This window comes from Akebia trifoliata, chromosome 3, assembly GCF_017979445.1.
Source record: "Akebia trifoliata isolate Shusen 1 chromosome 3, ASM1797944v1, whole genome shotgun sequence".
Taxonomy (NCBI): Eukaryota; Viridiplantae; Streptophyta; class Magnoliopsida; order Ranunculales; family Lardizabalaceae; genus Akebia; species Akebia trifoliata.
The window spans coordinates 45,770,434-45,782,299 of NC_141377.1; the positions used below are offsets into that span (position 1 = coordinate 45,770,434).

The 11,866-nt window shown below is 35.5% G+C and overlaps 1 protein-coding gene and 1 non-coding gene across 2 annotated transcripts; both read left to right on the forward strand.

Moving 5' to 3' along the window:
• The first annotated feature begins 1,119 nt into the window (after positions 1 to 1,119).
• Positions 1,120 to 6,454, forward strand: LOC147407347 (Clathrin adaptor complex small chain family protein). Its single transcript, XM_086435866.1, has 7 exons — positions 1,120 to 1,306; positions 1,421 to 1,463; positions 1,769 to 1,830; positions 3,501 to 3,597; positions 5,041 to 5,111; positions 5,809 to 5,900; positions 6,170 to 6,454. Exons 1-7 carry the CDS (start codon positions 1,238 to 1,240, stop codon positions 6,234 to 6,236), a joined length of 501 nt encoding a protein of 166 aa, XP_086291992.1. The 5' UTR covers positions 1,120 to 1,237; the 3' UTR covers positions 6,237 to 6,454.
• A 4,805-nt stretch (positions 6,455 to 11,259) lies between these two features.
• Positions 11,260 to 11,331, forward strand: TRNAQ-CUG (transfer RNA glutamine (anticodon CUG)). The gene has a single exon. It is a non-coding gene; the product is annotated as a tRNA-Gln (tRNA).
• Positions 11,332 to 11,866: the final 535 nt, after the last annotated feature.

Consider the following 11,866-nt stretch of genomic DNA (forward strand, 5'->3'; position numbering starts at 1 on the left):
GACCCTACTTTAATGTAAATAGTTGATTTCAACAAATGTATGAATTTAATTTTTTACGAAATCCAAAAATCAACTGGAGGATAGCCCCAGTGTGTTATTATCATCATTATTATTATTATTATTAAAACCCTGGGAGTATCCCCACCTTTGGTGAGACTAATCTAGTTGAGACCTCGCGCACCATCTAATACCCTATCACATGTTACATCATTTAAATAATCACATTTATGTGGAGGCATGTACAAAATTGAAATCTTGACTTCGGGAGCAAACCCAATTGGTCCTTACCATCTTAGCTAACACCAGGAGCGTTATTCTTAGTTGACATAGTGAATTTAGGCTTGTTAGGAGCATAGGGCTGGTCTAATTATAGCCTGCCTCTCTAGGGCTGGGTTAGGACTCAACCAAGCTTGGCCCAGTCCCCCCCATTGGGTAAGAATGGGAGTCTCCATTGCACACCAACTTCTACTTAGAGCTCCCCAATTTAACATGATAATTGATATCAATCAAGAATTAATACGCACCTTGGAGTGTGGTAAGTAAAAGTGTAGTAATGGAATATCTCAAAAAGAAATAGAGTCCGACTAGCCTTACTAAGGGTCCTTGGTCTCACGTTGTGGCATCCAAAAACAAGATACGATGCTTCAAGGTTGTAGAAGACAAAATTCTTTGAATTTTGAAACAAAAATAAAAAAATAAAAATCCAACAACAGTTATTTTTCTCTAATGAAATTTAATTTTAAATTTGGAAATTAGGTAGAAGTCTGATAGCCATCAATTTTCAAAACCATGGATCAAGGCTAAAAGAAATTATTTTTTTATTTTTTTATTTTTTTTATCTGAGTTTTTTTTTTTGTTGAAATTTAGATGGCTATCAATGTTGGATTGCTAATGTGGTAATCCATTGGAGCAAGACGTCTTACCAAGTAAGGAAAGTGTTTCGCAAGAAATAGGAAAGAGTGGTGGATTAATAACCTTGGAATGCTGTAAGGAAAAGTTTGTGTGACAATAGAATCTCTCAAAGAGAAATAGGGGAGAGAGTGGTTAAGGTAGGTTGGAGTGGACCCACGACACAAATATTAGCCCAAGCCTGGCGACAACGGGCTCGGTGTATTAAACTAGTGGGGACCTGACAGGGCCCATTGATAGTCCAAGATGACAACCTCAACTTAGTTTCGATATATATGAGCGTCGATTGGGGCAAAGCCGCGAATGTGAAGTGCGCCACCATCAAAAGATGATACGGGCGGTGTTAGTGATGAACACCCAGGGCAAGCCTCGTCTTGCCAAATTCTACGATTTCCTGGTTCTCTCTCTCTCTCTCTCTCTCTCTCTGTATTTTGACGAATTCGATCTATTGGTTTCTTTATGGCTTTATGATGGTAATCGGTTGATTGTTCTCGTTTAATTGTGAGATCAGCCCGTGGAGAAGCAACAAGAGCTCATACGGAGCGTTTTTGGAGGTAAAAACCACCACTCTTCCCCTTCTTCCATATTAATCAATGTTGTTAAATCTCCAATTAATTGCAGACTACTGTTTTAAATGGTTTGATCGGTTCTAACTTTGTGGATCTCACAATCGAAATGTGCATCGCTTAGGTCACACTGCCCAAATTCGATAGATTGAGGGATCCATTGTGGTGTTGTAACCATTAGTTTTATTATTAAAATTAATAATAGCAGGAGTCATAGTTTTTTGTAGGATTTTTTTAATTTTTATTTTCTAATAATTGGATTAACTTCTCAACCTAGTTTTGCTCTCATATAGTTCTATGCAGTAGAGCTGAGAATGTAAGCAACTTCGTTGAAGCCGATTCAATTTTCGGCCTGGTATGTTATATTTCATTTTATTTTATTTTATTTATTTATTACTTTTATTTAGTTTTTTGTTATATAAGTTTGATAATAAGACAAGACCCAATTATGAGGCACGTCGGCATGTGCTGCCATCACTCCTCTTGTAGTCAACTTAAAGCACTCCTACACTGCAATTTGCTATGTGTGAGTGTCAAACAAACTTGATCACAAATAGGGGAATAGAGTAGGTACTTTGTCGATCAATCTTAGCACAGCCTTCTATCAATCGTTTTCAGCATTTTCATTCTAGACGATCTTTTAAATTCACTCCAAAAGTTCCAACCAAACTCCCTATGCATGAGGAATTATCAATTGTATCATAAGCCAATACCAAAACTTCTTCCTAGTTGCACTAGTACTTTTTGTTGTGCAATTATATGTATTTTTTGAAATATACTGAAGTTTAGAGACAACCATATACATTAGATATGGCCTTCTTTCTACTACAATTATATGTCCTTGTTTTAACTAATCGATGAGGTAATGAGCATAGTCACCAAGTCGGGGTTCAGGAATAAGTCAGCAAGGGGAAAATTCAGTAAAATTGGAAAACATCGGGAAAAAGTCAGGAAAAATCAAGCTAGGTTAGGGTTATGTAATCGTTCCTACTAGTGGGTGTTTTCATATTAAATCATCAAGTTCCATATTAAACTATAATGATAAATCAAGAATTCCAATGTTGATATCATTTATGCATCCATCCACAACAAGTAACTATAGATTCACAACATATTCAAGGTTTATACTATTCAAAATATAAAAAAAGACCACAATCATGTGTCCAAATAAGGATTCATTAACACATCACAACCAACAAATCAATTTCATTCTCATTATTTTACGTATTATCCGTGATTTAATCGCGAAGTTCATAAAAGTCACATATTATTAAAAAAGTTGTGATTAAATCAGTGAAGGAAAAAGTCACGTTTTAATCGTGGCTTTTTCAATAAGTAGGAGACTTTGGTGACTATGGTAATGGCTATTATTATTATTATTATTATTTTATAAGATGAATATATGTTGAAACGATAGAACCCTGATATATAAAAATGTACAATACTTATTCTTAGAGAGAAGACATTGGTCTAGATTTAATAGTATAATGTAGACAAGAGTTCTCTAACTTTACAACCCAAAGGAGCCATCAACCACAAGATCCCAATTTTGGAGCAAGTCTGCCAAGCGAGTCCCCTTAATGTCCTTAAAGTAGGAGAAGAGAATCAATGAGAGAGTGAGGCTTTGACCTTATCAGTAACCACATCAAGTAACCCATACTTATCCTTAAAAAATGTGGCTATTCCTTGCCTTCCAAATGCATTGAAAAATTCTGAAAGGAAATAGTCTCCATAAAAACGACCTTTACATCTAGACTCATGCCCACCATCCCTTCTATATGCTTTATTAAGCTTCTTGGACTTACCCTTTTGTAGAAAACCCCGCAAAAATGTTTGGCAAGGGAAAATGGTATACTGTCTGACCATTTCTTTGTAGATGGTCTATGAAGGTGATCAATTTTTTTCGTTGTCTTTCTCTGGGTTTTTAGATATTTAAACTTTCCATCGATTTATTTTTTCTCTTATTTCTTCAGTGTTTTTTTGCAGAGCTAGAAATTCTATTTCATTCGTTGTTCTTTCTTGCAGGGTACCCGGCTAGTATACAAGCACTATGCAACACTGTACTTTGTCTTTGTATTTGATAGTTCAGAAAATGAGCTAGCTATGCTTGATCTTATACAAGGTACCTTCATTAATATGTCCGTTAACTTCTTGAAGCTTAGTTACCATTAAAAAATCTAAAGCATTGAACACTAACACTGGTTAATAGACAACGTGCACCTTGTTGCATTGTAATGGTTAAGACCCTAAGGTTGTTTTTGGATTGAGAGAAATGGAGAGAAGAGATGAGAAAATAAATGGGTTTCTCTCCATTTCTCTTGTTTGGATTGTTAAGTTGGGAGAGAACTGAAAATAATTGGAGAGAACAGAAGAGAAGAGAAAAAAAAATGAGTTTTCTATCTCTCCAAAAGTGGTGGTATTTGGAGAGAAATGGAGAGAAGCCCTTTTAAAATATTTTATAATTCCAACTCTACCCCCAGATCTCTTTTAAGACATTTTAAAATTCCAAAGTTATCCTAATTTCTCTCCTGTCAATCCAAACATGATGGAGAGAAACTAAGTTTCTCTTCTCTTCTCTTCTCTTAATTGGTTTATCTTCTCTCCACTTCTCTCAACCCAAACAAGTGTTAAAAGTTAATCTATGTCTATAGGAAGGATATACAAATGTCACTAGGGAAATGATTTTACAATGGTGGAAGATGAATAGCAGCTAATTAAGAAGTTGAGCCAGGGTCACTTTAACAAGATACTCCCCTAATTGTTTGCCTCCCCCTGACTGATGGAAAGAGATCTATAAACCGTGAAATAAGTCTATCAGTTGGATCTGTAAGTCCCCAATAGAACAATTTCCTTTGGCTCATCCATCTTACAACATTCAAGGTGTACTTTCACCATTGTTGACCCTAGCAAGCATACAAAAGCTTGAAAAGAATGTTAGGGGAACAGGAACATTAGAACCTATACATGGTATATAGCCCCGCCAAAACCCATAACTTTTCTATTTAACTTTTTGTTTTCTTTCTTCCCATGACATTTATGACAGTCATTAATTTTATGACATAGTTGGCCATAGAATGAGAACAACCTTTACATTTTTCTTATTCACTAACCAAGTACAGAAGTGACACTCCAATATGACTGATGCGTATGACATTCTTTTATTTTGGAGGCCCAATTGAGATACAGTTCAATTACCATGTATCATTGGTTTTATGGTTTGGTTGCTAGGCCACTTCACAGATGGAGTATGGCAGAAGTATGATGGACTGTCCACTTTCTGGGACTACCCATTTAATGAATGTTTTCCTAACCATTTACCTTATTTTTCCACCCATTCAAGCTTTTAGTGCCATATCAGCAGTTTCTGATCCTTTGGTAGGTCTCATATTTGGGTAATGTTTCATCAAATAGCAGCCCATCTCTTAAACGGACCTTCCTGTGTATTAATTATTTTAAAATATCTGATTATGATAGTACACCTTATGATGGGTTGGTAGTTGGTACTCACCTCTACCTGTGATTTCATGGGTTGCTTTATTTACATGAACTTTCTATGTGCTTTCAGTTTTTGTGGAGACGTTAGACAAATGCTTTAAGAATGTGTGCGAGCTTGATATCGTCTTCAATTTTAGCAAGGTTATGATCATCTCCTCTCTTACTTCCTTGTTATATGTGTTTTTTGCTAATCCCCCCACCACACCACACACAAAGGAAAGATAAAAAAAGGACGGCAACAAGTATGAGCAAAATCTCTGCTGATCCTCTGTTTTGAAAATAGAGAACGAACATTCTAAGTTGCCCTTCATTGGAATTTTGCTGGAAGGAGGATGTATGTAAATCCAGATCAACGAATTTTTAGAGATGAAGAATTTTTAGAGATGAACAATGTGCTCATTGATCCTACAGGACAACAAAAAAGAGGTAGAAAATGTTAATGATTAATAGCAAAGTGGCTTATTGCAAGGTTGAGTTTGCATTTTATAAGGGACAGACTCAACTTCAAAATTGTATCATTTCCAGTTGACTTGGGCGCACTATCTCAGCCCATCACTGCTTGAATTTAAGATTCAAATGGGATTCAATTCGTTTTTAAATCCAATTTGAGTGGGCAAATTAAATGAAATACTCAGTGATATTATCAAATTTTGTATTATGGGTTTAGAGGCCTTGCCAAACTGAGTCAACTTGTATTTGTGCTCATTTTCGGATGGCTGTTTTCATCTAGTTTTTATGGGGTATACTGCACCTATATGTGTCATGTTCATTCTTCATTGATCTTTTCTTTCCCTTAAGGTGAACAGGCTTCACTGATCTGTATAATGTTTCTCTGCAGATGCATACTATTTTAGATGAGATCATATTAGGAGGTCAAGTGCTTGAAACAAGTTCGACAGAAGTTATGAAGGCCGTTGAAGAAATTGCAAAGTCTCTCTCTCTCTCTCTCTCTCTCTCTATATATATATATATATATATATATATATATATAGGGAGACCACATTGGAAGCCATAATTTGTCTTATATGGGTTAAAAGTTTCGGAATGGGCTGATATTTTGTGAGGATGATCTCTATGGCAAGGAGACAAAAAAACAGTACATTCTGAAACTTCTAACCCCATCAAAAGTGCTCTCTCTTTCTCTCTCTCAATGTGCGTGCATTTTTGGAATTTAATTGATCATGCTGTTTGTTTTACAGGTTGGAGAAGAACTCAAATTCAATGCCTCTAGTTCACAAGTCAGTTTCTGGCTGGCAGAATCGATAACAAAGGCAGCTTTAGAAAGTGAGCGGTTGCTGTTCTTTCATATCAGGAACCTTAGGATCCTGCTCACAGTGTTTGCAATTAATGCTGGAAAATATACAGTTAAAAATCATGGAATACTTGTTTTTCTTTGTTAGTTGATAAGCTAAAGCTCAAAGCCGTAACAGTCCACGAAATTTATGCTATCAAATCTAATTCCAACTTGGAAGGAAATTTTCTAATCCCCGCCTTGTCTCATATGGTTGTTGATGACTTCCAACCTCATGATTATGATGTTAGTTTGGGTCTGATAGACATCTAGTTGATAATGTAAATGTAATCTTGATCTCCTTCATCTAGTCTTCCAACAGTGTCTCAATCATGTGGGCTCATGCCCATCAATCCATCTGTGGATCTAAGTTGGGTTAGACTTTTTCCAAATATTATGTTAAATAGGGATTATTTAAACCATTTGAGATATTCTCTTCTTGTGATGATTAAAATAAAGCACAGTGCTTGATCCAAAGAAACTTTGTACAGCTGATGGTTAGTCCATCCAATTTGGTTCTTTATGGTGTAGAGGGACGTGAGTTCCAAGGAAAACGTGAGCTCGAAAAAAGCCATGGTTGGTTGCTTTTGAATACCTCTTCAAACAGGGTTAATTATTTTTGGCATCTCACGAGATCTTCTAATCATTTGACGAAGCAAAGAAAATCTCAAACACAAACACACGTACTCCAAGTTTGCAAAGGAAGAAATTTTCATTTTTTTATTATTATTATATATATTTGTTAAGAAATCAATTTCATCTTCTTTAAATAAAATCCTCCACTTCAACTTTCTCTCTCTCTGTTAGAACTCTTTTTAATCTTTGTCTGAAGTTTCTTTATTAAAGAAATTTCGTTATGTTCTCTACTTCTCTTCCCAGGTTTCTCTTTCTTCACGGAAAAATCTGAACTTCTCTTCCTTATCGTACCATCTTTTTGCCCTATAATGTATCTTTTGCATTCTCCCATGGTAGCCTCACTGGTTTTTGGTTTGAAGAATAAGATAAAATGTGAGTGACTTGGAGGGGAGGGGATCCCATCTCTTGGACATCTACTTAATGTTTACAAATTTTTGGTAAAAAAATTGATGGTCCATAATTTTTAAACTATTTTTTATGGGGGTTAGAGGTTTCAGGTTGGGCTGATTTTTTGTGAGGATGATCTTCTCACCATAGAGATCATTGAGAAGATTATCCTTACAAAAATCAGCCAAATCCAAAACTTTTCAGTCATATAAGACAAACGTGTTGGTTGTCGAATCTGACCCTATTTAATTATATATAGAGAGATTTATTCGACAGACCTAATTGTTGCACTTCTATCACAAGAACTCCTTTTGAATTCTAACAACTCCAAGGGAACCTTGCTTTATGAATTTTATTATCCACCAAATCTCAAAAAATTAATTTTTATCTTTGAATTTTAATTTAAAATTTTGGAATTCAATAGCCATCCATTTTCAACATCTACAATTAAGCTCAAAAAGATTTTTTTTTTTTTCTAATCAGAGTTTTTCCATGAAATTTAGAAGAATTCGTTGTTGGATTACTAATTTTATAATACATGTGCCAAAGACTCATAGTAAGATTTAAAATCTTATGAAGTTAGTCACGTTAGCTGGATTCATAAAGTAAAGTTTGTGCATGTAACAAACGTGTAAAGTAAGGGAGTTTTTGTAATAAAATTGCAACAGTAAATCAGCCCATTCCAAAACCTCTAACCCATGTTTTGTCAAAATGTTTGTTGCTGAACATTTCCATATATATATATATATATATATATGGGGGCAGTTGAAGGGTCATATAAGAAAACATATGAAAAAACTTTCGTTTTTCAAAATAAGAGTTAGAGGTTTTGGATTGAGCTGATTTTTTGCAAGGATGGTCACTATGATGAAAAGAATATCCTCACAAAAAATCAGCTCAATCAGAAACTTCTAAATCCATCAAAAGTGATTTACAAATTAGTGATAAAAATTGATAAAAAATCGACGATCCACATTCTAAATCACTTTTAATGGGGTCAGAAGTTTCAGATTGGGCTGATTTTTTTTTTTTTTTTTGATGATCTTCCCATCATAGAGATCATTCTCACAAAAAATCAGTTCAATCCAAAATTTCTAACCCATATTTTAAAATTTTATTAAAAACGAAAGTTTTTACATATGTTTTCTCATATGGCCATTGAACCTGACCCTATATATATATACAGGGTCAGGTTCAAACGACAACCATTTCAACACACATATAGACAACGTGTTTTGTCTTATATGGGCAAAAATGTTTGGAATGAGCTGATTTTTTGTGAGGATGATCTCTGTGGTGAGGAGATCATCCTGGCAAAAAATCAACTCATTATGAAACTTCTAGACCATCCAATTTTTGTTGAAAAATTATAGACCGTCCAATTTTTGTAAATCAATTTTGATGGGGTTACAAGTTTTGGAATGGGATGATTTTTTGCCAGGATGATCCCCTCATCACAGAGATCATCCTCACAAAAAATCAGCCCATTCCAAACATTTTTGCCCATATAAGCCAAACACGTTGTCTATATGTGTGTCGCAATGTGTGTTGCAGGAACCCGACCCATATATATATATATATAGGAAAATGTTCAGCACCCTAAGCTTTACCACACACTTTAACAAACGTTTTTTGTCCTACATGGGTTAGAAGTTTTGGAATGGGCTGATTTTTGGTGAGGATGATCTCTATGATTAGAAGATCATCCTCCCCAAAAATCAGCCCATTCCGAAATGTTTAGCCCCATGTTTACACGTTGAAAAATCGTGGACCGTCCATTTTTTGTAAATCAATTTTGATGGGGTTAGAAGTTTTGGAATGAGCTGATTTTTGGTGAGGATGATCTCCTCACCATAGAGATCATCCTCACCAAAAATCAGCTCATTCCGAAACTTTTAACCCATGTAAGACAAAACGCATTTGTTAAAGTGTGTGGTAAAACTTAGGGTGCCGAACGGGACCCATATATATATATATATATATATATATATGGGAAATGTTCAGCACCCTAAGTTTTACCACACACTTTAACAAACGTTTTTTGTCCTACATGGGTTAGAAGTTTTGGAATGGGCTGATTTTTGGTGAGAATGATCTCTATGATTAGAAGATCATCCTCCCCAAAAATCAGCCCATTCCGAAATGTTTAGCCCCATGTTTACACGTTGAAAAATTGTGGACCATCCATTTTTTGTAAATCATTTTTTATGGGGTTAGAAGTTTTGGAATGAGCTGATTTTTGGTGAGGATGATCTCCTCACCATAGAGATCATTCTCACCAAAAATCAGCTCATTCCGAAACTTCTAACCCATGTAAGACAAAACGCGTTTGTTAAAGTGTGTGGTAAAACTTAGGGTGCCGAACGGGACCCTATATATATAGGGTCCCGTTCAGCAACAAACATTTTGACAAACATTTTGGCAAAACATTTTTCAAAACATGGGTTAGAGGTTTTGGAATGGGCTGATTTTTGGCGAGGATGATCTCTACGGTGAGGAGATCATCCTCACCAAAAATCAGCCCATTCCAAAACTTCTAGCCCCAGTTTACAAGTTGAAAAATCATGGACCGTCCATTTTTTGTAAATCATTTTTGATGGGGTTAGAAGTTTTGGAATGGGCTGATTTTTGGTGATGATGATCTCCTCACTGTAGAGATCATCCTCACCAAAAATCAGCCCATTCCAAAACCTCTAACCCATGTTTTGAAAAATGTTTGGCCAAAATGTTTGTTGCGGAACATTTCCCACACGCATATATATATATATATGTGTGTGTGTGTGTGTGTAGGGAGCGGTTCAGCAGCCCCTTATGGTGCCACGCATTTTTTGAAAATTATTTTTGATTGGGTTACAAGCTTTGGAATAGGCTGATTTTTTGTGAGGATGATCTCTACAGTGAAGAGATCATCCTCACAAAAAATCAGTTTATTTTGAAACTTCTAACCCTAATTTACAAGTTGAAGAATCGTGGACCGTCCAATTTTTATAAATCACTTTTGATGGGGTTAGAAGCTTTGGAATTGGCTGATTTTTGGTGAAGATGATCTCGTCATCATAGAGATCATCCTCACAAAAAATCACCTCATTTCAAAGCTTGTAACCCATGTTTTGAAAAATGCGTGGCACCATAATGGGGCTGCTGAACCGCTCCCATATATGTATATGTATATGATTGGGGTGATAATGTAACGTGTAACGTTGTTTGTACCGTGAAGTTATCCAAAATATCCTTACTAATTAAGGGACCCACCGACAAAAACGTCCAATAAAATTGTTACAACTGGAAGGTTTACAGCACTTGCCGACGAAATTTCTTGATTGAAAATTAAACAATAATATCTGACAAGTCAACTCTAGGCAGTGGGATGCATGTATTTTAAGGCAATCACGTGTGGTGCGCATTAATTTAATTTTCTTTTAATACTTAAAAGATGCAATGTAGTAGAGCCCACACGATTACAAAAAGTCACCACTTCCGTGGTAGGCTGATCCCAAAGTATAAAAATAAGGGAAATGTTCAGCACCCTAAGTTTTACCACACACTTTAACAAACGTTTTTTGTCCTACATGGGTTAGAAGTTTTGGAATGGGCTGATTTTTGGTGAGGATGATCTCTATGATTAGAAGATCATTCTCACCAAAAATCAGCCCATTCCGAAATGTTTAGCCCCATGTTTACACGTTGAAAAATCATGGACCGTTCATTTTTTATAAACCATTTTTGATGGGGTTAGAAGTTTTGGAATGAGCTGATTTTTGGTGAGGATGATCTCCTCACCATAGAGATCATCCTCACCAAAAATCAGCCCATTCCAAAACTTCTAAACCATGTAAGACAAAACACGTTTGTTAAAGTGTGTGGTAAAACTTAGGGTGCTGAACGGGACCCTAAAAATAATAATATATGGATGGGATGGACCACACTTCAACAACTTTTATTTAAAAAAATAGCTTCTTTAGTTCTGACATAAGAGGTCCTATGGTCTAGCGGTTAGGACATTGGACTCTGAATCCAGTAACCCGAGTTCAAATCTCGGTAGGACCTATATTTTTTCAACTTCTTGTGACTTTGGATACTGTTTATGCCTTTTGAGTAAATTTCCTTCCTGAACAAAAATAAGCATATGATATTTAAATGGCTATTATATTTTATTTTTTTGGAAAGAAAAAAAAAAACGGTACTCCTGACTTGTTAACGTATTAAAAAAACTGACTTCTAAGATTTTAATTTTTATTAAACCTGTTGAACCTCTTCAGGCTTTGTCTTTGATCCATCATCTTCAAACCACCCCCCCCCCCCCCCCCCCCCAAAAAAAAATAAAAAATAAAAAATATCCGGGAACATCTCACCTTCAACCTATGGTGGTGAAAGGAGAGATAATGTTTAGGGTAAAAAATTCATTGATGAGGATGGATTATTTGCAAAAGTTGAAAATGAGGACATTTCATTCATTTTCCATTAGTCTCTAGTGGAAGAGTCAAGTAAGAAGGTATTCATCATTTTTTAAAACACAGTAGTCTTTTAAGTTCCAACTAAATTACTAGTGTGGTTCATATAGCTTTAACAATAACAATTTCAT

Bases quoted from the DNA above. Each gene is read 5' to 3' on its own strand.
- LOC147407347 (XM_086435866.1), top strand. From the start codon at position 1,238: ATGATACGGGCGGTGTTAGTGATGAACACCCAGGGCAAGCCTCGTCTT. The intron at 1,464-1,768 runs GTAAAAACCACC...GCTCTCATATAG, and splicing joins CATACGGAGCGTTTTTGGAG to TTCTATGCAGTAGAGCTGAG. The intron at 1,831-3,500 runs GTATGTTATATT...TCTTTCTTGCAG, and splicing joins CCGATTCAATTTTCGGCCTG to GGTACCCGGCTAGTATACAA.